Consider the following 27,033-nt stretch of genomic DNA (forward strand, 5'->3'; position numbering starts at 1 on the left):
AACCCCATTTACCAGCATGCTTTCTTAAGAATCTCTCAGCAGGGGGTTGCGGATTTAGCAACCGCAAGGCCCTGGGTTCGGTCCCCAGCTCTGGAAAAAAAGAAAAAAGAAAAAAAAAAAAGAATCTCTCAGCAGGACATGGTGGCTCATGCCTCCAATCCCAGGCCCAGGAAAGCTGCAACAGGGGACATCATCAGCAAGTTCGAGTCAGTCTGGCATGCACAGTGAATTCTGCACTGTGAGGATGAAACCTTATCTCAAAACCACAAAATGGAATGGATTCTTGCCAGGAGTCATGGCACATTCTTCAATCTTATTAGGCAGAAGGCAGAAGCAGAAGAGTCTCTGTGAGTTCGAGGCCAGCCAGGGCTACATAGTGAGACCCTGTCTTTAAAAGTTTGCCAGTCATGACCAACTGCTTTTCAACATTAGAAAAAAGCAAACACAGACAACATAGGAGCCAGTTCAACTAGAGTAGCGTCAGAGAACAAAATCACAGCAACTCTGCTTAATGGTTTTTATTGGCTTTATTTTTAATTACGGAATTGGGCAATACTTCATAAAGTATAAAATGTGTTCCAGTGAAGTGGGCAGAAGTTGATTTTAAGGCCAGGAAACAGAGAAAGCAGAAAAACAATAAAGAAAACCAAAGCTCAGCTAGGTTGTTTGTAAGTAGCCCATGTTGGCCTCGGACTCAATGTGTGTATCAGGATGGCCTCAGGGTCAAGACCCTCCTGTCTGCTTGGCTTACAGGCTTGTGCCAGCATGCCTGATTTTGTCACTTCAAGTTTCCTTGTAAAGCTGGGACTTCGTGATCAAACAATAGAGAAACAACTGATGGTTTGTTATTATTGTTTGTTGGGTTACTTCAAGTTTGAAGGTTCTATGTAAGGATTAAATTGGGAAAAACTTCATTATTATGCCAATCAAAATTGTCCAGTTGGACAAATTTGATGTCATCTTTCTAAATCTAGTTTTTTATAGGTAAAATAAATAACTTAGTCTCTCCCTTGGTGGTTTAGAAGCTCAGACTAGTTTAGATTTTCAGCCTAGGGTGTGAGGGTTCAATGCAGGAACTCAGTTCATAACAATGGTCCTCTGTAATTTTCATTTAGCAAGAGTATTTGAACTTATTTTCTACAGGTGTTTCTCATTTAAATATCTTTGTCGACTCCATGGCAAGAAAAAAATGTATTTTTCAACTTCCTACTTTTGTGGCATTCAGCAACATTTATTATGCTATTTTGTGGGATCTGGAACTTGAAAAGAACTCAGAAGGAACAGCTCAGGCTCAGATCCATGGTGACTGGGATGGCTGAAACAGCTACGAACAGTTGGTCTGGCTTAGTGGAGATCGCAAAGCCCTCCTGCTCTTAATGTCCTACTCGCCAGTATGATAGCGTCTTTAGGGGTCAATTATAAATCATAAGGGTTGAAACCTTCACTTACAAGATCAATAACCAATCATCTCCTTCGTATCAAGTCAGTGAGGAGTTGGGAGTCTGCAGCTCTCAAGGGAATGCTGAGCACAACCTGTTTATGCTGGTAGCCTTCTGAGTTGCAGCTTTCAGATGTGTGTGGAACAAGCTTGTTCATAAGCCACCTGGTACATCATATTCCTTCTAGCAGTTGAAAGGGACGAAGGCAACACTAAAGCCTTAACTAGCTTCAGCCACCTCTCCCCCTCTCCCCTCACCCTCCCCCTCCCCCACCACCCCTTACTCTCCCCCTCCTTACCATATAATGTCTACTGACACTGAAGTGTCCTAGATGGTTCTTTCATACCAGAGTCTGAAGTTTGAGTGGTTGGACGTCTTGGGCTGACTGGTCATCAGTCTTATGTCCGTGTGCTATCTTGCTTGGCTGTCTTGGATTTCCTCACAGCATAGCAATTGCAAGTAGTTAGACTTATGTGGATGTAGCCTCAAAAGTGTGTATTTTTACTGTTTAGATAAAAGAAGGACACCGAAGCTTGGAGAGCTGGCTCAGTGGGTGAAAATGCTTCCTGGTGTCCTCTGACCTTGAAACAAATGGTATATCACACGTGCGCGCGTGTGCGCGCACACACACATACATACACACACACACTCCAAACATTATAGCCACTAAATTCTTAATTGTTAATATTTGGGCAGTATCTTTCTGTTCTTTGGGTTTTTTTTTAAGAGTTCCCCCTCCCCAACATTCTGATATTTTTGAGGAGAGACACAGAAATGTTTTTTATTCCTTCACCTTAAAGAATTATATTAATCTTCCAGCCAGGAAAGCAGGGAGGGTGGTTACAGATCTTTACCTCTCCCTCCTCTCCAAATCCAGTCCTCCAGTCTCACCCCCATTTTTGTTCAGACCACCTGCTGTGGCCTCCGGTTCCTCTACTCTTACCTTCCTCCCACTCATCCTGTTATCCCAGACCCCGGCACCAGCAGGTTTCCCCTGGAAACCCACCAGCCAAGCCTGCCAGAGAAGCAAGCAATGCAGTGAAGCAGGTAAGTGAGCTTCAGATCGATCATCACTCTCCATCAGTTCCTTCACATCCAATCCCCAGTCTCCTCCCCACCCCCGCTGTAGCAGACCACGTGTTGTCTTTCCTTATTCTCTGTCCCATTCCCAGGGAACTAAGCAGATCTTCTGGAACCCTGCTTTCTTCTTTCAGGTGAATTCCCTCAGCTTCCCAGCCACAGCATGTTTCCATTCCTAAGCTTCAGTTCTCATTACCCACAAACCCATTTTACCCAGAACCCCCAGGGGTCACATCTATCAGGAGAATGTCTTACCAAGCAACACACAACTACCAAAACCCTCCTAAGAACTAGAGAGGAAAACAGAAACCAAATAACAAAACACCCACCCAACAAAGACAAGACCAGGTATCAGCACCTAGAATCAGCATCTTCCCAAACCCAGATTCCTGGGCGACAGTATAAAAACAATAAAAACTCCGACAATATGTCTCAACTACAGCCCAGCAACCCTACCACAGTAGACGTAGACTTCCAACAAAGTTGAAGTACCAAAAACCTTAAAATAGCTTTATAAATAGACAGAGGTTCTTAAAGAAGAAATGAATAAATTCCTTAAGGATATCTAAGAAGGCACAAACAGTTGAAAGAAATGAATAAAACAGTTCAAGGTACTGGTCTGTTGCTGTGAAGAGACACCATGATCAAGGCAACTCATGAAAGAAAAGCATTTAATTGGGGGTGCTGAGGCATAGTCCATTAGCATCACCATGGGGAGTATGGCAGTCATACATGGTGTTGGATAAGTACTGATCCACACTACACTACACTCTGATCCACAGGCAGCAGGAAGAGAGAGCCTGGGCCTCACATGGGCGTTTGAAACCTGTACTCTCACCACCAGTGGCACACGTCCTCCAATGAGCTCACACCTCCTTACCCTTTAAATCCTACCAATGAGTTCTACTTTCGGGTGACTAAGCATTGAAATATAGGAGACTAGGGGGCTTTCAATACAACCACCGCAAGCTGAAAGTGGAAACAGACTCTGAAAGGAAAACCCAAATGGAGGGAAATCTGGACATGAATTATTTAGGAACTAGGACAGTAACCTCAAGACAAACTTCACCAACAGAGTACAAGAGGTGGAAGAGTGGATCTCAGACATTAAAGATATGGTAGAAGAAATGGATACCTTGGTCAAAGAAAATGTTAAGTCACACGAAGAAACCCTATTTAGGAAAAATAACACACACACACACACACACACACAAAGCTGAACTCAAGCTCTCTATTTCCTTTGTCTTCCTCACCTCCAGATACATAGTAGTATAGAGACATCTTCAGTGACCAATTTGGGAAAGAAAAATGAAATACTTCAACTGCCACTGACCTAAAGAAGCTAAAAGATTATTTTCTAGATCAGAAAACATAGCTGAAATTATTTTTAAAAAATTGGAAGCGGGGGAAGCAGCTGGTGAGATGGCTCAATGGTTAAAGGCACTGGTCACCAAGCCTGACATGACTTTGATCTCTGGAACTCACATGTTATAATGGCAGAACTGACTTCTGCGAGTTCTAGCCACCATAAACACAACATAGCCCCAACCCTCCCACATCCAAATAAACAAGTGTATAAAAATTGTCAGTGCACATTCATTATACAAAGTAGTAAATTTCAAGATGACATTGTTCTTGGTCTATATGTACTTTGAATGTATTCTCTCCAATTAACCTCTCCACCTCCTTCCTCGCTCCTCATTCAAAATAGCTTTATTTTCTATCGATTTTTGAGAGTGTGTATTTGTGTGCATTCCATATGCAAGAGAAAACACATAGCAACAGTATTTGGGGGTCTGGCCTTTTTCATTTTATCTGATGATCCCCAGATGTTCCGCTCTCCTGCCAACATCAATTTCATCTTCATGGGAATCCACCAGAGAATTCTACCAGAGAAGATCGTTCCAATCATCCGTCCTTGTGCTGAAGGATGGTTTTGTGCCGTGTATATTCAGATGTTGATTACTGTGCCCAGAGATCTGCTATTGTCAAGCATATTCTACCTCAACGTTGTGTAAAAGTTGTTTCCCATCACCTCTGAAGGGTAAATATAGAGCTGATCAACCAATAGCTGGGCAGGAGAGAAGGAGGTGGGACTTCCAGTTCCAATGAGGAGGTCCTGGGTGGAGAGGAGAGTCACTATGGGAGAGTCTCCATGGGAGACAGAGGAAGAAGGCGGTGCCAGAGTGAGACCAGGATGTAGGCTAATGTCACGTGGCTGGGACGTAGCCCAAGCCAACATAGGCGGATTACAACAGTGTAGACTTTGTCCAGCTTAGAGCCAGATGCTTGTTAATAAATATACTAGGTCTCCATGGAATTTACTTCGGAACAAGGACAGGCATAGAAAAGCCCATACTTTTACATGTCCACACTAAAATTCCTCTTTGTTCCTTGGTATGTCCCTTTGTTGTGTGGCTTCAAAGCTTGGTGATTTCTCTGAGGATATGTAGATTTTGCAGTCCATGTCCTTCTTGGGGGTATCTGAGAGCTGTTTTATTCCTCTACTACTAGTCTTTATCCCAGGCTTTTGTTTTCTACGGAAACACAACTTCTTCAGAAATTTAAGTTTACATTGCATTCATAAACAGTTCCTATTCCTCAATGCTTTCTTGATCTACTCTCAGTCTTCTTTGTCCTTTGGTGCCTCCTCTTTGATAATGCAGCTTAGTGGCAGGCCCTGGGATGGTTCCAGCACCAATGGGAGTCTACAACTTGAACGCGCTCTCTGCCGTAAAGAGGTAAGTGAACAGGCTTCCGTTACTGTAGTTCACTTCAGGATAGTTTCCCACAATTTGAGATCTACAAGTAGTTTAGTTTAAGATTCCAAACATCATCTTCCCAATTTCCTTTCTGCAAATTGCCAGTACTTGCTAGCCAATAGTAGTCAATATACACGAAGAATTTGGCTCCCTGTAGCTGCTTCACTTGAACCTGACAGATTAGTAAGCATATGGCTTGCCTTCTAAGTTATTATTACAATGATTGTTGCCAAGTGCTTTGCCACCGCAGATCACAGACTGCCAACTTTTCTGCCTCTTCTGTCAGCTTTCTTTTTTCCCCCATAACTGGTAGTCAGTGTCACCTTCTTTGTTTGTTTCATAAGGGTCCAAAAGCAGCTGAAGGAAGGCCCCAGACTCATAGTATGCAAAAACGAAGAGTGTTTATTCTGCAGAAATAACCAGCACGCGGGGGTCAACCATTCTTTGAAATGGTGACTCCAGACAAAGGCACCTGCCTTCTTATAGGGAACTGGGGGGAACTCTCTAGAAGGATTAGGTGATCTAAAATTTCATTGGTGGGTGCTTGGTGCTCACAGGTGGTCAGTAGATTGCATTCCTCTGTCATGAACATTCAACCATGTAATGAACTAGGGCTGCCTAGCACAGATGGCCTTTTCTGAAATAAGTTATGTCCCCATTTTTGTGGTTATCCCCAATCTGTTCTTTGGGAGAGGGGTTTATGATCTTGTTCTGGATTTTGTGGTCTATTCCTAGAGCTGCTGTCTTATGACTTGGTTTCTGGGACTTATGGTCTATTCCTGAAGCTGGTGCCTTACGGTGTCTTTTGTAGCACCTGGTCCTTAAATGGAGAAAAATGGGGTTCGTGTTGCCCTTTCAGTTTGTTTTTGGCTTCTTTAAGACCAGGGTCTCTCTGTTTATCCCTGGCTGACCTGAAATTCACCAGGCTCTAGACCAGCTGTAGACCAGGCTATCCTTGTACTCAGGGATATCCACCTGTCTCTGCCTGCTGAGTGCTGGGATCAAGGGCATATGCCGACATCGCCCAGCCAATTTTATATTTTTGTTTTAATAGCATTCTACTTCAAGATACCGTTCATGGTTTTATTCATGATATGAGTGCAGCTTGTATGAAAATGACTTTCAAATCTCAGTGGCTTGAGACAGTGAAACACCAGGCCAGCACTCATTCTGCAGTCCATTTGTAGCCTGGGCTGGCCTTCCAAACTCGGGGAAGTCCTTCTGCCTCATCCTACAGAGTACTGGGATTACAGGTTGGCATGGCTGAAGTTTACTTTTAAAATGAAGACACCACTTATTTTACAATGCTGGACATGAGAAATGTCACATACATATTGTCTGGTTCTAAAATAGATAGTTACTAACAAAGAGGACATTTGGACATGCACTTGCATGTGTATGTATAGGAATGAAAAATACCAAGCAGGTCAGATGCTAACGGTGAGGATCCCGGAGTCTGTGGGTGATGGATCTTCGGGATAATTTCTCTTTATACTTTATATGAAATATGTCTAAATTATTGACTAATGTGTGTGAGTGTTTGAATGTGTGTATGTCTGTGTGTGCACCACATGTGTGCCCCATTCCTGCAAAGGTCAGAAGAAGGAGCCAGATCCCCTGGAACTGGAGTTATAGCTAAGCCACCACGTGGATGCTGGGAACTGGACTCAGTCCTCTCCAACAACAGCAGGTTCTCTTCACCACTGAGACATCTCTCCAGCCCCTAATTAAAATTTAAAAGTAGAATTAAAAAGTCCTCTATGTGGAAATATGAAATTATTGCTTGAATGGATATAATTTTAAAATTCACGAAAAATAGACCTACTTAAGAGTCACTCCATGTTACATGTTTTTTTTTTTTTTTTTACACAATGTATTGATTTAAATTTGAGCCCGCATCCAGATTTGCTCCAGTTAAGTGTTCTTCTATAATAAAGTTGTCATTCTATTTCTGGCAAGCACACCTTCCCACAAGCTTAAGTCGTGTGGACATTTCAAGATAAAAATAATTCAGATTCTGTTATTGGGATGCACTGCATTTGCCTTGTGTTGAATGATGGGATGCCTTGTTGGCGAGGGGGACTGGTCTGGATTTGGGTCATGAACCCAGATAAGTCCTTGGGTCTCACTCTCTTGGCTCTCAATTAGAATAGCCACAGGGCAGCTAGCTTGACTCTGGAGCTCTCTGCTCTTCCCAGTCTGTCCTGAAACAATTGGAGCTTGATTTTCACATAAATTTCTATTTTGGTTTGAGTAGTAAGTGCTTTTACTTACAACTTGCGGGCTGTATTCCTTAAGTTGAAAAGATTTTCCCTATTATAAAATTGCCAAAAATGGCAGAAGCTAGTCTTAGCACCCAGGCAAGCCTAAGGTTACTAGATAATATTTTTGTAATAATAATGGCAATGCTAGCTATTGTTTATTTAATATGATTACATGGAGCGATGGCTCTGTAGTTAAGAGCATTGTTGGACCAGAGTTTGGTCCCAGCATTCACACGGTGGCTCACTCCGTAACTACAGTTTTTGGCATGCTGGCTCTTCTGACCACCTCTTGGACCAAGTGCACTCGTGGTAAACAGACGTACATGTGGACAAAACACTCATACATGTTAAATAAATTAAATCAAACTTTTTCAAAAGAATCTCTTAGTTTCTGGGGGTATAGCTTGGTGGTAGAATGATTCTGGGTTCAAACTACACATGCACACACGTGCACTTTCCAACCGGGGACCCACTAGCCCGCACGCAGACATGCACGCATGCATGCACGCACGTATGCAGGCACATACTCAGGCTGGCACGCAGGCACGCACACATGCACAAAAGCTCCCAGGCTTTCCAGTGGAGAAGAAAGCTGGGTTGTCCTGATCAAGATCTCATCATCAGGCTTCATGTCAAGTTCCCCTATCTGCCATCAAGTTCTGCCATCTCCTGACCCCCAGGTTATTTTTTGAGGTAGGATATCAATATGTAGTCCAGATTTGGGTTCTCAGCCTCTTAACTGCTGGGGTTACAGACATGAGTTGCAATGCTGGGCATGCGTGAATATTTTAAATGACCTAGGTAGTGAGTAGACAAATAAAGCATTTTACATCATTGGCAAAAATGAATGTGAAGAACTGAATAAGATGGCCCTGGCTAAGATAAGTGCTACGTGTCCGTAATCTAATACTAAAAGCTTAGAGACTAGGTGCTTCCTGGAAATGAGAAACATTTGAAGTTAAGAAATTGGAATTCACTGGGATTCATGGATGACGTGTCTTCCGAGGCTGAAGGCTTGAAGGCTTGGTTCTCAGCTGATGGGTCCAGTCATTGAGATTGAATTAGATTATGAGGAGAATACCTTCATCAATGGATTAATCCATTATTAATTTGTTAAAAAAAAACCAAAACCAGAACCAAACAGGCTGTTAGGAGGTGAGGCCTGGTTGGAGGAAGTAGACCCCTGGGCTATCTTTGAAGAGCGTATTTGCCTTGGTCTCTATGCCAGTCTCTCTTTGTTTATCACGAGATGAGTCTGTCTCTCTCTTTGCCAACAAACCCTTCTACCATGATGCTCTGCTCATTTTGGGTCCCCAAACAAGGGAGTCAGCTGACTATATACTGGAATCCCTGTGAACCCAAATCATTCATCCTTTAAACCATTTCTCTTGGCACTGTCATAGCCAGGAGAAGTCCAATGTAGACTTCTTGGGAATAAAGTCTGAATATTATTTAGTAAAGGAATCTGACATTCTTGGCTGTGTGGCTGACAGTAACTGAGCCTCATGCTGCAAGCATGGAGATGTCTTGGCAAATCTTAAAATTCTCTTTCCTTTTAGATAGGCCCTGGGTGGGCCTGGAACTTGCTACATAGAAGTTCAAGGCTGGCCTTGAATTCACAGAGCTCTGTTTGCCTCCTGAGTGTTGAGATTAACGGTGTGAACCACCTAGCTGAAGATGAGACTAGAGAGTTTAAACGTAAGTCATTGAGTATTGATTTTCCTTTTTGTACTAACTCGAGTGTTTGATGCTTATCTGGTGATTACTGCTTTACAGTGAGAAATCATGCAAAATGAAGAAAAAAAGCTTATCTCAGACCTGTTTCCAGCATCCCCATTATTTACACTCACCAATTTGCCTTTACTTTTTTTTTTAATAGAAAAAGATTCTAGCTGGCTTGACATCCACTAAAGAGTCCAGACTGGCCTCAAACTCCTGGCAATCCTCCTGCCTTTGAGAGTTGGGATTATAGGTGTGTTAATATGATTTTTTTTGTTTAATTATGATTTAATTGGTTTTTAACTGCTTCGTAAATTGTAAATCTTAAATGTGACTCAGAGTTATTAAATCCAAAATCGAAATACATTTTACACATTGAAAAACCAGGTGCTTCTAGAACTCACAGGCTTTACCAACTTTTGATTTACTTGGCTTTTGCAGTCTGGTCTGTGTTTCTTGCATTACTTTATGAAAGAAGCAAATTTTCTTCCTCATTCCCACCATCTTCATACTCATTTGGACCTTTATCAAAAGCTAATGTAGTGGTTTATTACAAAACCCTGAAGACTGTTTATTTACTCCCACGTCTTTCTCTGCTCTCTCATTAGGTGCAAGGGCAGGGTTTTGTTGTTGTTGCTGTTGTTGTTTTGGTTTGTTTGTTTGTTATTTTGGGTTGGGAGCGTAATAAAGACAGTTAAGTCCATCTGTATGATTCCAGGAGTGTGGAAAACCCAGAAAATAAATGTATGTCAAATGTAACAAGACTGGAAGAAACATTGTATCTGTGGTGACCGGTGAACACATGCATGCTGTTTCAACATTGTCCTTTTGTACTTGGTTGTGATCATCAAGTGCAGTCACTTCCTGAGTGCCCTTCTGTACCTAGCTGGCACATAGGCTAGCAGGAAGGAGGCTCGAGGCAATGACTTGCAGTTGCTCAACACTACTGTTGCTAAGCACTTTCTTATTGACAGAGGAAAGATGTCACTTGTCTCTTTGATCATAAAAGCCTATCCATTTTCTTGCATCAAAATACTTGGCCACAAGTGAACACAATAAGTCTTCCTTCATTAAAATTTTCCCTACTTTAAAAGAAAAGCGTATTATTGCTTTGGATTTTTTGTTGTTTATTTTTGGCTTTTTGTTTTATTTTTCTTTTCAGACAGGGTATCACAGTGCAGCTGTAGCTGGCTTAGAACTTTCTTTTCTTTTAATTTTTATTGGTTATTTTATTTATTTACATTTCAAATGTTATCCCTTTTCCTAGTTTCCCCTCCACAAACCCCCTATCCCATCCCCCCTCCCCATGCTTCTATGAGGGTGCTCCCACACCCACCCATCCACTCCCAATTCACTGCCCTAACATTACTCTAATTTGAGGCATCAAGCCTTCACAGGACCAAGGGCCTCCCCTTATGCCAGATAAGGCAAGGCAAGCCTCAGCTACATCTGTGGCTGGAACTATAGGGTCCCTCCATGTGTACTCTTTGGTTGGTGGTTTAGTCCTTGGGAGCTCTAGGGGGTCTGCTTGATATTATTGTTCTTCCTATGGGCTTGCAAATCCTTTCAACTTTTTCAGTCTTTCCCCTACCTCCTCCACTGGGGTCCCCATGCTCAGTCTGATGGTTGGCTGGCTGCAAGCATCTGAATCTGTGTATATCAGGAGACAGCTATATCAAGCTCTTGTGAGCAAGCACTTCTTGGCATCCACAATAGTGTCTGAGTTTGGTGTCTGTATGGGATGGATCCCCAGGTGGGGCAGTCTCTGGATGGTCTTTCCTTCAGACTCTGCTCCACTCTTTGTCCCTGGAACGTTCTATGTAAATCAGGATGATCTCTTCTTGTGGTGTAATGTTCCAAGGAGCAAACATCTGGCTGTTCACTACAGGGACAGTATAAACAATTAGTTTAGGGACAGCTTTCTGAAATAACTATAACCAAACCACATAAAAACTTGTGGTGGTTTTCTTTTGTACCTTCTCTTTAAGGTGAAGTAGAACCAAGGTCTTGTGTGCCTGTAAAGACTTGTGAACTAGAATGAGCAGCAGGAGTGACAGTTTTCATTTCTTCAACTACTGTCAAAGAGACAACTGCAGAGTCAGAAACCGAGTTCCGCAATAGTTAGGCAAAGTTTTTCAGAACAAAATTTCAGAACAAAACTATATTTTTGAAAACTACAAATGTGGAAATACCTAGAAAACTAGAATTAGATGCTGAGATTGTAACCAAGTTGCCTCAGTCTCATGGCAAAACTTCATGGTAAGTTGTTTATTTCTTCTTTCTTTCTTTTTACATATTCAACTTAAATAACATTTATTTGATTTTGAGGTACAATTGTTTTTCTAATAAGCTAGTTGAATCTCATTTGTGAGCTACTTTTCAATTTTCTGGTAACACAGGTTGTGTTCTTCTTTAATCTCTTTAATTTTACTTTTTCATTAATTTATTTATGTATTCACTTTACATCCTGATCACAGCCCTCCCACTTCTGCCCACCCCCAGTTTCTCCCCCTATCTGCCCTTCCCTTCTCTGAGAAGGGAAAGGCCCCCTTGGATAACAACTCACCCTGGTACATCAAGTTTCTGCAAGTCTCGACATCCTCTCCCACAAGACAAGGTTAGGGGAATAGGATCTGCAGGCAGGAAACAATAGTCAGGGAAAGCGCCTGCTCCAGTTATTCGGAACCTACATGAAGACCAAGCTGCACATCTGCTACATATTTATGGAGGGCTTGGGTCCAGCCCATGCTAGCTCTGTGGTTGATGGTTCAGTCTCTGGGATCCCCCAAAGCTCCGGGTTAGTTGACTCTGTTGGTCTTCCTATGGAGTTTCTATCCCCTTCAGGTCCCTTCATCCTCCTAAATCTTCCACAACACTCATCCAATGTTTGGCTACGAGTCTCTGCATCTATTTCCACTGGCTGCTGGGTGGAGACTCTCAGAAGAGAGTTATGCTAGGCTCCTCTCTGCAAGCAGAACAGTATCATAAATAGTGTCTGGGATTGGTTCTTGCCCATGGGATGGGTATCAAGTTGAGCCAGTCATTGGTTGGCCATTCTCTTGGTCTCTGCTTCATCTTTATCACTGCACATCTTGTACACCTGAAACATTTTGGGTCAAAACTTTGATGGATGGAGTGGTGTCCTTATCCCTCCGCTGGGAGTCCTGCCTGGCTACCAGAGGTGGCCACTCCAGGATCCATAATTCTCATTGCCAGGAATCTCAGCTAGAGTCAATGGACAAAGCAAGCATTTTTTTTTTTTTGACTGGACTCTCTCCTCTCTCCACTGTCTCAGGGACTGGAAGTTCCCCCTTAACTGTCCTCCCAACTGTAGGCCAATCAGCTCTCTATTGCCCAGTCAGAGGTGATGGAGAGCAATGTTTTAGAAAACACCAAGTCAGGAAATCCTTCATAATAATGACAATACCAAAATCCTGACAGCACCCAGATCTCCACAGCAAACAGCAACCGAGTACACAGAGAACAAAAACATTCCCCATCAAATGTTTCTGGCTTTTGTTTTTGAGACAGAGTCCGGTGAGCTCAGGCTGGCCTTAGACTTTGAATATTCCTGCTTTCATCTCCAAAGTGCTGGGATTAAAAGACACTACACCTAACAGTGTGCTATACTGCAAAAGAGACTACAGTATACTGTTGATATAGCTTTTGAAAAAAAACTGTTTTTCTATGAGTGTTTTGCTTGTATATATGTATCCACACAAAAGGCCTGGTGTGAGCAGAGGTCAGAAGGAAGAACTGGATCTGTTTGAACTGGAGCTACAGACGGTTGCAAACCACCTTGTGGGGGCTGGGAACTGAGTCTGAGTCTTTTGTAAGAACAACAAATGTTCTTAAACTGCTGAACCATCTCTTTAAGTGTCCCTAGTTACTTTAACATACTATCTCACCATGCATAACTTTATATATGTTGAAAATCTGAAACGTTTCTGACTGCTTTTGTCTTAGAGGTAAGCCTGCACTAACAGACCGACAGGAAGTCATTACCTTTAACTCCTCTCTTTTTTTTTTTTTAATTTTATGCTGATGTCCAGATTAAATTCTTTGAAGTAGGGACAAAAATCACATGTTCTCTCCTCTCATATTGGCTCTGTGTCTCCAAAACCTAGTAATGGGTACAGAAATGAAAAACGTAGTCAAGGTATTGGTGGCTCACACCTTTAATCCCAATTCTTGGTCGGCAGAGGCAGGCAGATCTCAGAGTTGGAGGCCAGCCTGGTCTACATAGTGAGTTCTAGGACAGCTAGAACATGTAAAGAGACACTGTTTCAAAAATGAACAAACAAAAAGCCAAGGGGTGGGGGGGAGAGAAATGTAAAAGTGGCTCTCAAATCTGTCTTCTCTGAACTTTCTTTGCCATCTCCCAAGTTTACATTATTGTCTCTTACTGGGGCGGCTGGAATAGCCTTTTTAGAAAAAGTTTTTATTTATTTTATGCATAGGAATATACTGTAGCTGGTGTGTTTCCAGACAAACCAGAAAATTACAAGTGATTGTCAGTGTTGGGAATCGACCTCAGGACCTCTGGAAGAACAGTTAGTGGTGCTCTTAGCCGTTGAGCCATCTGTCCAGTCCCTGTAGTAGACTTCTGACCGGTTCTTCTCCAGAGTCTAACCTTTTAAAAGAGAGGCAGGTTGGATTTTATGGTCTTCCTCTTTAAAACAGCCCAGTATCATTTCACAAAATACACATCAGTATCTAATTATTTAATTAAGTATTTAGTCAGTAGCTGATTAAGGCTACAGGTCTAGCCTTATCTCTGATTACTCTCCACTACTTGGTCCTCCACCATTACCCCGTCAGCCCTCAGTTAACTGATGGACAAAGATTTATTTGATTGCATGTATTCATAGGGTCCTTGACGATACGTCAGTGGCCAGGAGATAAGAGGGTAGTGACAAGAACCAAGTATTATGATTGACAGTTGTGGTCAACATAAAATAGAATTAAACCAGCAAATAAAAACATGGGGTAATAAAGCATTCTCTAGGAAAGTCATCTTAAAAAACACTTTAAAATTATTATTTATTTATGTATATCTACATGTGAGTGCTCAAGGAGGTCAAAACCGAGGCAGAGCCTTTTGAGCTAAAGTTACAGGCAGTTGTGAACTGTGTGATGTGGGTACTAGGAATCGAACTCAGGCTCTCTGTAAAAACAAACAAACAAACAAACAAACAAACAAACAAACAAACAAACCACACATGCTTTTAATGACTGAGCCATCTCTCCAAAATGAAAGTATTCATTTTGGCCTTCTTATATAGGAGGGCTCTGTCTTCAGGCCAGAAGAGGGCATCAGATCCCATTACAGACGGTTGTGAGCTACCATGTGGTTGCTGGGAACCGAAAGGAACCTAAAAAATGAGCTACTGAATGTGGAAATGAGAATTCAGGTATGGAAAACACCAGAAAAGAACCTGGTGTTTGAGGTACCCAGAAGAGGTGAATTTCCTACTTAAAGAGGGGAGAGGGTGGCTGACGTCATACTAGATGTTCAGACTTATTTTTTATAGTACCTCATTTCATTGTGGAAAGTTTCATAGTTATTTTTAGGAGTTGAAAGAATGACATAATATACACCCCTGAATCTTTCACCTAGAGTCAACAGCTATATTTTTTGGTGTTGGTTTTATGTAGTTTCGTCGGTTTTTTGAGGTGAATGGCAGTTGCCGTGATACTTCATTGGTTAATAGCCCATCAAATACATTAAAAAACAAGCAATTGTCGGGGCATGGTGGCACAGACCTTTAATTCCAGCACTCAGGAGGCAGAGGCTGGAGGATCTTTGTGAGCTGGAGGCCAGCCAGAGCCTTTGTTTCAAATTAATAATAAAAAATAATGAGTATTATTAATGTTATTAAATACAATCCCCAACTTATTGTATGCATTGTTTAGAATCAATTCAATGTCATCTAATAGACACTCCATATTTTAAAAGTCTCGGTTGTTTATTAAATGTTGTTTGAAATTATTTTATTAAAAAAAGAATTAGTCTTATTTAAGGGTGTGGCCCTCGGTAGTGCTGACACATCCCTTTGGGTGGTCACAAAACATATTCAAGCATAGAGAATCAGCACCAATTGGACTCTGGCTTTAAAAAAGAAAGAAAGAGTGAGTCTGTAGACTTGGGTGGGTAGAGACTCAGAGGTGGGGGCTCTGGGAGGGGACATTGGAGGGAGTAGAACATGCTCAAAATATAATACAGGAAGTCAAAATACAATGTCTGTAGTTCTCAAAAGAATAAAAAGAGATTTTTCTTTTCAAGATCTGTGAACCCTACAGTGCTCCTAAGTTTCATGTTTTTCCTCCTGGTTATAGAATCTTCCACTTTTTCTGTTGTTCCTGTTTGACACCAACAGGTTGAAGGAACGTGTGGTTGATGCAGAATGCTCACCTTTTATTTCCTTTTTTTTTCTTTTCTTTTTTTCGGAGCTGGGGACCGAACCCAGGGCCTTGCGCTTACTAGGCAAGCGCTCTACCACTGAGCTAAATTCCCAACCTATTTCCTTTTTTTTTTTTTTTTTTTGCCTCCAGATTATTTCCTTTGGATTGGGTTCATGCCAAAGATTTGTAGTACAAGGACTTGTTTAAGGCATCTGAATACATCTTTTCATTGTAAGATCAACTTTTTCTTTACAATTAAATAATGTCTAGAGTGATTCACTACATCTTTGAGATAGCATATTGTTCCCAGCAAACTTTCAGCCAATTTCTTAAAAAACACCCAAAAAAAACAACAACACCAAAAAAGACCCAAAAACCTAGTCCATTTCTCCTACTATGTGCTTACAAAGCAGTTCACTTCTGTGATTCTAAAGTATGTGGGGATTTTTTTCCCTCCTTCCATCAATGGACTCCTCTGGGTCATATTAAAAAAGGATTGTTTTTTTGTGGAGTGTTTTGATTGCATGTATGTTTGCTTATATGTATGGGCTTGACCAGAGTTGACTAGAAATGGGTACTCCTGTTCCGGTGGAACAGGTGTTCCAAACACAATCAATCATGTGGCTGCCAGGAACTGAATCTGGGTCCTCTGTAAAAGCAGCCAGTGCACAGCTGTCTCTCTAGCCCTGGGCCATCCTTTAATTTAATTCCAAAGTATGTTCCTAGAGGTAGGTAGTTTCAGATCCCTAAAGTCCCTTGCAACCTAGCCACAAGTAGGATCTCCAGAGTTTCTTGCAGACCAGCCACCTCCAACTCTTTCTTCAGGAACGACTGATTACCAGTGCCACTCATAGAACCCAAGGAAATACTGACATTTACCAATGTATCATAAAGGATATTTCCAAGGATACAACTAAGCAGCCATATGGACTGAGGTCTGGAGGGGCCCCATGCTCTATAGTTTCTGTCCTTGTTCAGGTATGCTACCATTCCAAAATGTGGATGAGGTTATGGTTACCATTCTGCAAGCTTCCTTATATGGCTATCTAGGTCATCCCCCCCACACACACACATTTTTTAGGAACTTATGGGGACTTGGCTGCACAGGCATGACTAGTATATGGACAGCTTGTGAAAATATGATTCCACAGAAAGGACCCTGGGGAACTGAATGTTTGGAAAGTGAAATTGTGAAGATGAAAGACGGGTGGGATGACTGTATCCTACTAAATAGCTTTGTTTCTAAAAGCTGTGTAAAGGCTTTAAACGAGGAAGCGATATGATCATATTCTAACCTTAGTTCAGGATCTCAACGAGAGACCTTGATAGGCTGGAGGGTGGGGGAGGGAAAGGAAGCCTGGAGAGATGACTCAGTGGTTGGTTATGAGCTACAGTAGATCTCAGTTCAATTCCCAGCATTCACATCAGGCAGTTCACAACCGCTTGTAAGTTCAGCTCAAAGGGACGACAGATTTTATCCTCTGTGGATACCCGTATTCATGTATACTCACAGACACAATATACACCATAAAATAAAATTAAAAGACAAAGATAAAGGAATATTTATGTCACTTAAAGTTGGTGGGCTGGGGGGATGGGTCAGCAGTGAAGGGCCCTTGCTACTCTTGCAGAAGACTCAGGTTTGGTTCTCAGCACCCACATCAGGTCTCACTACCGCCTGTAAGTCCAGTTCCAGGTGGTCCGGGGCCCTCTTTTGGCTGCCATTGGCATCCCACATGCAAGTGGTACACACAAGTACATGCAGACAAGCACTCATACACATAAATCAAAAAAAAAAAATCTTAAAATTCAACACTGTTCCAAAGTAGCCAGTCTTCACGGCTCCTACCTGTAATCTCATCAGTGGAGAGGATGGGCACAAAGACTGTACTCAGGCTAGTATGCACTGCAGAAAGAGATCTTTTCTCCAAGAAACAAAGCAAAACAGCATGCCACAAAGTAGAAAAATAGTGAAAAATCCAGAGTCCCACCCTGAACATGTTATGTTAGAGGAATCAATCTGTCACATGTCATTAAGTGGGTGTCCAAGAGACACCATGACCAAGACAACTCTTATAAAGAACGACATTTAATTGGGGCTGGCTTACACTTTCAGAGGCTCAGTCAATTATCATCATGGCAGGAGGCATGGCAGTGTGCAGGCAGACATTGTGCTGGAAGGGCCAAGAGTTCTATTCTACATCTTCATTGAAAGGAAGCCAGGAGCAGACTGTCTCATGGGCAGTTAGGAGGAGGGTCTCAAAGCTCACTCCCACAGTGACACACTTTTTCCAACAAGGCCACACTTCCTAATAGTGCCACTCCCTTGGCCAAGCATATTCAAACTACCACACTGAGTAATAGAATATTTCCATGTAGTTAGATCTCCGATGTGAGATCTGAGAAGAAGAAAGAATTATTCTCTGGAGAAGCTGAATAATGATGTCGTTTATAAGAGTTGATTAACTTATTCAAGTAGAAAATGAGACAGGAAAGAGTAGGGGGTCTCAGAACTCATTGTTCCTTTAATTTAGAGCTTGAGTAAGTGAGAAAGGAGACCAATGAGAGCAGAACGATAAGGGGAGTATGCTGACCCAGCAGCCCCGGGGGAAGAATGTTTCAAGTGTAAAACATTTATGGTCAGCCTGGGAATGCTGCTGAAGTGTAAAACATTTATAGTCAGCCTGGGAATGCTGCTGCGAGTTAGAACCAAATAACAGGAGATCCCCATTGGATTATTTTTCTTTCCCTGCCCCTCGTGCCAAGTATCATGTGTCCTTGGCTTGGGATGTTCATATCACTTAACTAGTTAATACCTAATGATCCTTGATGATACAGATCAAACATTTGCTCTGGTTTCCCCATCACAATCTTAGAGCACTAAGACAATTTCCTTTAAAGTACCCAATACAGTTGTATTTTTGTAATTATTTTCTGACTTGGCCATTTCCCCAAGGGCTGGAGAGATGGCTTAACAGTTAAGAGCACTGACTGCGCTTCCAGAGGTCCTGAGTTCAATTCCCAGCAACCACATGGTGGCTCACAACCATCTGTAATGGGATCCGATGCCCTCTTTGGATGTGTTTTGAAGACAGCTACTGTGTACTTACTATAAATAAAATAAATAATTATTTTTTTAAAAAAAGAGTCATTGTCTTTGTGCTCGCCCTTCTCACCTACTGTCTCTACCACTCTCAAAAACAGTGTATTGAGAATTTCCACCAAATGTTTGCAAAAAACAATGCATAAAAGTGCCCCCTGGAGGGCTGAGAATTATTGATAACTAGCAAAAGCAACAAGACACTGTGAGGTTCGGTAGAAAACCTGGATTCAGGGCATAGACTTATCTGAAGGAGCAGTGAAAATTGACAAAGCCCACTAGAACCTGATTTTCAGCTAGATAAAAGTACTGGTTCACTCATATAATTTCAGCATTGGAAAGAGGCCGAGGCCAGCCTCGGCTACACCGGAATTTTGTTTATAAAACAAAACTTAAATTCCAGCTGAGAAAGGAAAAAAAATTTCTATTTTAATCTTTTCTCCTTCCATATTTATATTTCATTGTTCATTTTTCATTTTGGCCTTGTATCCACTTATCTATTCCAAACTAGTTCTTCCCAAATTTGATAATTTTGTGGGGAAGGTGTGTGTGTGTGTGTGTGTGTGTGTGTGTGTGTGTGTGTGTGTGTGTGAGAGAGAGAGAGAGAGAGAGAGAGAGAGAGAGAAGTCAGAGGTAGGGTGGTGGTGGGAAATGTAAATACTGTATCAAGGTCTAAAAACACTGTTTGTCCAGCAAGTGTTCAAAAATGCTTCTAATCAAGTGAACTAGCTGAAAATGTGATCACAGAAAAGCAAGGTTACAAAACTTCTTATCTTAGTTCCATTCGCTTTTGTGCCCATTACTTATTTAGGGTGTATAAAATGGGACAGTAGCAACACCTACCTTAAAGGGTCCTCTGGACCAGTCAGACAATCCATTTCATAAACCTAGTGCCAGCAGAGGTATAAGGTAAATGCTCAATTTATGTTAGCATTATTTTTATTCAAAGTGGAGTCTAGCCTCAATAGTAAATTCTCCTATGAATGTATTAGTAAATTAGTCCTGCACTTAAAGGGTTACTTTAGGGAGGCAGAGAAGGACGCATGCATGGGCACTTAGATTTTGGGCACTGCTAAGCAGTGTCTCTCAGTGGTAGCTGATATATACTTTCAGAGAAACCAAAAGGGGGTAAAAAGAAGAAGGAAATGCTCCTAAAATATCTTTTGAGGAAAACTATGTTTCATACACGAGGGCGGATCACTCGAGGGGAGTACGACCTTGGTCCCAGGTCGCAAGTCCTTTCTGGCCGGTGAATGACAAGGCTCGGAAGTGACTATTTCACCATTTCTCGGGTACATCGCGGGAGACAGTGTGGAAGCTTGTCATGCTGTGGGTCTTGAGGACGGAACCTGAGAACTGAGTACCGAATAGGTATTGATAGGGTCAAACCAAATTTGGTTCCGAGAAACCCAAAGCCAGGTAGCCCACGCGCCTTGCTATCGCCCCATTGGTCGCCCAGAGCACCAAGTCCCGCCCCACCCCAGGTTTGAAAGTCTTTTCCGGAAGCGCAGGCGAAACTGGGCTGCGCGCCGCTCCAGCCTCCAGGGCTCTCTGGAAGCCCCGCCCACTCCCAGGGTTCAGCGCGGTGCCTAGCCGCCATTGTTTGAATTTGAAAACCGAGAGGATTTGGTGCTGCTCGCGGAGGCGGGCAGGGACAAGGGGTTGCTGCAGGTGAGGAGCTGACGCTTTTGGGGTTCGGAGGGTGGCTGCTTGCACAGAGGGCCTGAAGCTGCGACGCCTCGGCCTTGTCATGTTCACGGGGTGCCTGACGCCGGTAGTCTTGGAGCTGGGCTGCTGAAAGTGGGGGCTGAGGCGAACCTTCAGGTATTTGAGTCGCGCAAGACTTTAATCTGTGTAGGCCTCGGTTTCCAGGTCTGTTGAAGGAGGTACTCGTTAGAATCACAGGCACTAGTTCTGCTAGACAGAAAAAGACTTGCCAACCCCTGGCTGTCCGAATCCTGGAGGTGAGCAGTTGTTTTGTCACGTGACAAGGTCTCTTTCGAGTGGATCCAGTGGGTTTTGGGTTTTTGTTTTTAAATGTCACTTTGTGGCTAGAAAATAAGCTCATTTGGATTTTATGTGTATATAAAGAAAATGGAAGTGAATCAGTTTTAGTTGAGCACTTCTGTTGGTCTGTATTTTTGAGCATGCCGTGAAGAGTAAACCAATTTAGATGAATACCCATTTACTTAAAATGGGAATCACTGTGCTAGACGCTTTAGATTGTTCGTCTGTTTCTCTGAAAAGTTTGGAGAGAGTTGTCCTTTTCCCTCTGGCATTGTGCATCTGGTGGAGTCAAAAAATGTAAATGTTAAATTTTTTTCGGTCAGGTTTACCTTATAGGGATTTGATGTTCAATTCAGATTTAATAGTTCAGTGATGGCATTATTCCATATTCAGATTAACCCTTGTGATGTGTCAGTTATTGATTTTTTTTCTTTTTTATCATCATTATTATTTTGGGGGGTCCTGACCATTGACTCTAGAGCCTCAGGTATCCAGATTGCACTCTACTGGCTAGGACCCAAGTCTCTTATTTTAAATGTAGAGTTTATATGCATTATTTCACTTTTTACCTATAATTTGAAAAAAAATCAAATAGAAATTTATTTTGCAGATAACTGAGTCTTAGTCCTAAGTGTTAAAATTTAGTTGGAAACATTTTTCAGAAGATACTAAGTAATGACAATAGCAGAAGATCTTGATTAACCCCTTGCTCTCTCTGCTATTTGACTTCTGAGAGGAGGGAGGGTATCAGGCCAAGTGAACATTTCATAGTTTTTTCATAGGTTCGCTATAGGTAGGGTTTGTTATTAGTATATTCAGGATCTATAAATATAATTTGGCCTTTTGTCTTTTCATAGGTCATTGCACTGTAAATGAAGCAGCTTAGACTGGATTGTAGACTTTTTTTATGTTAATTAGTCGGTTATTTTAAGACCGGCCCTTACTATGTGGATCAGGCTGTCTTCAAACTCATAGATCTACCTGCTTATCCCTTGTGGGGTAGGTGGTCTGGCCTCATGCTGTCCTGTCCAGACTATTTTTAGTTTTTTTTCTTTCAGACAAGGTCTTTGGCCTAGATTGTCCTTGGCTACCCTATGTAGTTAAAATGACCTGGAACTTATGATTTTCCTGGTCCACCTCCCTAGTGCTGGGAGTATAGGCCCATGCCATCACACCCTGTTTATGCTTGGGAGGGAACCCAGAGTTTTGTCTGTTAACTCAGTTACATCTAAGTTCCCAGGAGTGTAGATTTCAAATTGTGGGTGGCTCATGTACTGATTTATTAAGGCTGCCTAAAGAGGTTGCTTGCTGTTCTTGCAGAATGGAATCTCATTTGAATCAAGACGGAGTGCCTAGACCATCTTATGTTTTTAGTGCTGACCCAATTGCAAGGCCTTCGGAAATCAATTTTGATGGCGTTAAGCTTGATCTCTCTCATGAGTTTTCCTTAGTTGCCGCAAACCCTGGGGTAAGTACAATGTAAGAAAAACACTTGGTTATTGTGCTCCAGGGTACATGTGTTTATTTCACAGTTTCCATAAACTTTCTAGATTTAAAGCAGATTTGTATTGAGGTGGTGGTGGTGCTGCTGCTGCTTCTCCTCTTTCTCCTCTTCCTTCTCTTCCTCCTCTTCCTCCTCCTCTTCGTTTTTTTTTTTTCTTCCGAGACAGGGTTTCTCTATGTAGGCCTGGCTGTCCTTGAATTTGATCTATAGACAAGGCTAGCCTTGAGCTCAGAGGTCTGCCTGCCTCTGTCTCCCAAGTGTTGGAATCAAGGGCATATATCACCAACTGTTCATCTGTATTTTAGCTTTTCAATGGAGCCTTGGGGCAAAAGTAATAAGGAACAGTTCATTTTCAAAACAGTGGCTCTAAACAACTTAGCATGTATGTATTCTTACCTGGTAGCCATTTGAAAACACTTAAATAATAAAATACTTTCTCCTGGTTAAGCTAAAAGTAGAATATTCATGTGGCTTAATTGGTTGTAATAATTACTTTATTATACAGTTCTGGAATTGAATATTACAAAGTTCTGGAACTGAATCGGCAGTGTCTCCATTGTCATGCAAATTTTCTAAAAAAAAAAAAAAGAGAGACCCTTCTAATCCAGTAAATAGCTGATAGGATCATAGCATAGCAGGGTTACAGAGATTTTCAGCTGAAGATTCTTGACCTGTGCCACCAGTATATGTTTCTGATAGTAGGAAACTTTCAGTTCCTGAAGCATGAAAAATAAATATTGAAATCAGGTAGTGATCATATGTACTTCAAGGTTCTTTTTCAGAGGTGCTCAGTAGTTTTCTATGTAATTCATCTTTACCTTACTAAATGAGGCTTAAAATCAATGTCAGTTTTTTCCATATAAGCCTTCTGGAAGAAAATGTTTAATTGAGAGTACATTGTATCTATGTATCAGTTTGAAAAACATTCATCATAACAGGGTTGAGTGTTCCAAACACCGAACAAGCTGTGTCTTTATTAGGGTTGGCTCTTTAATTTCTCTTGGCAGTACTCTGTGGCTTTCAGTGTATAGGTCTTTTCTCTCATCTGTTTCTGTTTTGCAATTTTTTTTATATTCCTGTGAATGGTGTTGTTTTTTAAAATAAATCTCTATTTGTTCCCATGTAGATAAAATAATAATCGAATTTGCATATTAATTTGTATCCTGTTACATTGTTGAACTACTTTAATAGTTTAGTAACTCAGATTTTGTAGGTAGATGTTCGTGTCTATGAGAAGACATCTTCATTCATAATTGGGTGTGTTTTCTTTTTCTGTCTTTTCAGATTGCACTGGGTAGGACTATTTCTAGTGCAGTGTTGAGTTAAAATTTTTATTTCATTTTTTTTCATGATTCTTTTTGTAAATAACCTTTATCAAGTTAATAAATTATGTGAATTAAGTTTAAGGCAGGGTCTCTCTTTGTAACCCTCCCTCATGCCACCCTCTAGTCTCTCCACCCCACCCCCGGCATCCTGGGATTTGTTGTTTTGAGAAGGGTGTGTGTGTGTGTGTGTGTCACTTAATCTAGTCTGGAACTTGTATGTGGCTGAGAATGACCTTGATTTCTGAACCTTCTGCTAAACTTACATACTGAGTTCTCACAGTTGGGTTCCTTCTCCCTTCCCCTCACCTATGGAGGTTAAAAACTTCTCATAGTTACCTGTTTTTAGGTTTTTATTTATTTATTTTTAAGGAATCTGAATTATCTTGATAAAAGCCATGGCCTGTATATGTTAGGCAATCACTTTACCACTGCACTATATCTCTAAGATCTTTTGAGTTACCCAGACTGGCCTTGAACTTGTGTGTATCTTGCAGGTTTCCATTTTTGATCTTCCTGCTTTACTTCAGAGTAAAGGTGTGTGATGATAGGTGTGTGATAGCATACCCGGAACATTCAGATTTGGTTTTGATTTTGTTTTGTAAAATTTATTTTATTACATGTATATCAGTGTTTGCCTGTTTGGTGATTTAGGGTGTCAGAAGAAGGTGTCAGTCAGATCCTGGAATTAGTTACAGATGGTGTCGATGCTAGAAATTGATCTCAGGTCCTCTACACGAACACTATACATTCTTAATCCTTAAACCATCTCTGCAACCCTTTCCCATTTTTCTTTCTCCTCCTCCTCCTCCTCCTCCTCCTCTTCCTCCTCCTCCTCCTCCTCCTCCTCCTCCTCCTCCTCCTCCTCCTCCTCCTCCTCCTCCTCTTCTTCTTCTTCTTCTTCTTCTTCTTCTTCTTCTTCTTCTTCTTCTTCTCCTTTTCTTCTTCTTCTCCTTCTTCTTCTTCTTCTTCTTCTTCTTCTTCTTCTTCTTCTTCTTCTCTCTCTCTCTCTCTCTCTCTCTCTCTCTCTCTCTCTCTCTTCTTTATGTAGTCCTAGCTGTCCTGGAACTCACTCTGTAGTCCAGGCTGGCCCTGAACTCAGAGATCTGCCTGCCTCTGCTTCCCATGTGCTGGGATTAAAGGTTCTCACCACCACTGCTAAGCCCAGTTTCCTTTTTTTAAACATATAAAGTAGTTTAACATGTAGTGGTGGCCGGATATAATGATGCAGGCCTATAATCCCATACAAGAATCACAATTTAGTAGCTGGGGCATGTATTCATGGGAATAGCTGATGTTGCTATTCCTAACCATCGGTGTTTGATCCTTAAGGACCCATATAGGAAAAGGAGAGGAACAACTCTTAAAGGTTGTCCTCTAAAGTCCACATGCTAGCCAAGGCACCCCTTCCCAACAAAGCAAAAAACACTACCACCAACAAAAATTGTGATTCTTTGGCTAGCCTTAGCTACATAGCAAGACCTTGGTTATAGAAACACTTAGAAACAGAGCCAACACAGGTTAGTGACTGGATAAAAATTCCGTAGATTATTATACAGTCAGCTGAAGGAAGATGGTTAATCTCTGAAAAGCTATGTTTTGTACTTTTCTATTTAAAAACTTTTTGGTTTTGTTTTGTTTTGTAGGCAAACAGTTTGGAATCTAAAAATTACCTCCAGGTTTGTCTTCGAATAAGACCATTTACACAGTCGGAAAAAGGACACGAGGCTGAGGTTTGTGTTGAATTTTGTTAGAGTTTAATATTTCGCTTTCATTCACGAATGCAGTTCTTATCGTGGGCATGTTTTCTAGGGCTGTGTGCAAGTTCTGGATTCACAGACTGTTCTGCTGAAAGACCCTCAAAGCATCCTTGGCCACTTAAGTGAGAAGAGCTCCGGACAGATGGCACAGAAATTCAGCTTTTCTAGGGTAAGGAAGTACCCTGGGAAACAGGAAGTTTTTGTGTGTGAGGGAGCTATGTAGTAGACTAAGGGAGTGCCTTGCACATGTAAAGCACATACTCCATCTATAAGGTACACCCAGCACTGTCTCCTTGCTTTCTTTCAAATTCATGGCTTTTTTTTTTTTTTGTTTTGTTTTGTTTTGTTTTGTTTTTGTTTTTTTGCTAGAGTGAGACTTGGCTTAGGTTTGTTCAGTTGTATAATTGTGTGCAATGAAATTTATGCTTTGGGGTTGTAGAACTTCAGTCTTTTGTGATGATTTTTTTTTTTGTCCCCTAAAAACTAAGACTGAGGTCTGTACATTTATATAATGTGAAGTGAGTAAATCATTGTATTGATCATAAATTATTTTGTTGCCTGTTTTATTCTAATTAAAAATATTTTTTCAAACTTCAAAAAATTGACCAACCAGGTGTGTGAGATTTCTATCTTAGAGTTATTTTTTAGTTAACTTTTCTTACCTGTGTATGCATGCCATGGTGTGTGTGACTTGCATGTGAGAACCTTGCAGGATTCTTTGTTCTCCTCCTTCTCCTGTGTGGTTATCAGAGATTTAATTCAGGTTATTAGGCTTGCTGCCAGCCTTGAAGTTTCTCTCCTAAACATTTGTATGATAGCAGTTAAATACCTGTCAGTGTACTTTTACAGTAGAGATATGATACCTATTTTAAATAAATATTTCAAAAGTAATGTTTAATAGTTTTGGAACATGAATTTTCTTACAAGCTATATCCTAAAATGGTCTCATAGGTTTTTGGACCCGAAACTTCACAGAAAGAGTTCTTTCAGGGTTGCATTATGCAGCCAGTAAAAGACCTCTTAAAAGGGCACAGTCGACTGATCTTCACATATGGGCTGACCAATTCTGGAAAAACATATACATTTCAAGGTAAATATTTATTTTGACTAGTAAAGAAAAAGAACCGTTAATTTAGTATTTTCCCAATTATACAGTAATATTTCCATCATATAGTCCATGTTTTTTAATTTTAATATTTTACTATATATAATCACATTTCTTCTTCCCTAGCTCCTATATCTGCTCTGTTCTCCAATTCATGACCTCATTTTCTTTAATTATTTTATATATATATATATATATATATATATATGTGTGTGTGTGTGTGTGTGTGTGTGTGTGTGTTTGTGTCTTAGAGCCTCTATTATTGTAAAGAGAAACCATAACCACAACACTCTTATGAAGGAAAGTATTTAATTGGGGTTGGCTTACAGTTCAGAGGTTTAATCCATTATCTTCATGGTGGGAAACATGACAGTGTGCAAGCAGACATGGTGCTGGATAAGGAGCTTGGAGTTTCCACATTCAGTTTAGCAGGCAGAAAGAAGAGAGCCGTCTTGAGCTTCTAAGACCTCAAAGCCCACCTTTACAGTGACACACTTCCTTCAGCAAGGTCACATCTCTTAATGATGCTACTCCCTATGGTCCAAGCATTCAACATGAGCCTGAGG

The 27,033-nt window shown here is 41.3% G+C and overlaps 1 protein-coding gene and 1 long non-coding RNA gene across 13 annotated transcripts in view; one reads left to right on the forward strand and one right to left on the reverse strand.

The window, feature by feature from the left end:
• Positions 1-4,273: 4,273 nt before the first annotated feature.
• LOC102549070 (uncharacterized) lies at positions 4,274-20,293 on the reverse strand. Of its 7 annotated transcripts, none has more exons than XR_010063240.1 (6): positions 19,956-20,293; positions 19,609-19,656; positions 13,270-13,892; positions 11,831-11,897; positions 11,241-11,339; positions 4,274-11,146 (listed from the first exon to the last, which is right to left on the reverse strand). It is a non-coding gene; the product is annotated as an uncharacterized LOC102549070 (long non-coding RNA). The 7 variants fall into 7 exon arrangements; XR_005499658.2 differs by having other exon boundaries at positions 13,270-13,387; positions 19,613-19,656; positions 19,987-20,118; XR_005499655.2 differs by having other exon boundaries at positions 11,241-11,336; positions 13,270-13,897; positions 19,613-19,656; positions 19,987-20,118.
• The window catches only part of Kif20b (kinesin family member 20B), a 55,554-nt gene continuing 48,773 nt past the window's right edge, over positions 20,253-27,033 (forward strand). For 2 of the 6 annotated variants that reach the window (XM_006231284.4, XM_006231285.4), the window contains exons 1-5: positions 20,253-20,440; positions 22,097-22,244; positions 25,249-25,335; positions 25,415-25,531; positions 26,314-26,452. In XM_006231284.4, the coding sequence (XP_006231346.1) occupies positions 22,098-22,244; positions 25,249-25,335; positions 25,415-25,531; positions 26,314-26,452 (490 nt within the window). In that variant the 5' untranslated portion in view covers positions 20,253-20,440; position 22,097. Of the gene's footprint in view, positions 20,441-22,096; positions 22,245-25,248; positions 25,336-25,414; positions 25,532-26,313; positions 26,453-27,033 lie in introns of those variants that run through there. The other 4 variants (XM_006231281.4, XM_006231283.4, NM_001107609.2 and 1 more) reach the window with 3 other exon arrangements.

The sequence above is a fragment of the Rattus norvegicus genome, chromosome 1 (genome assembly GCF_036323735.1).
Source record: "Rattus norvegicus strain BN/NHsdMcwi chromosome 1, GRCr8, whole genome shotgun sequence".
NCBI lineage: Eukaryota > Metazoa > Chordata > Mammalia > Rodentia > Muridae > Rattus > Rattus norvegicus.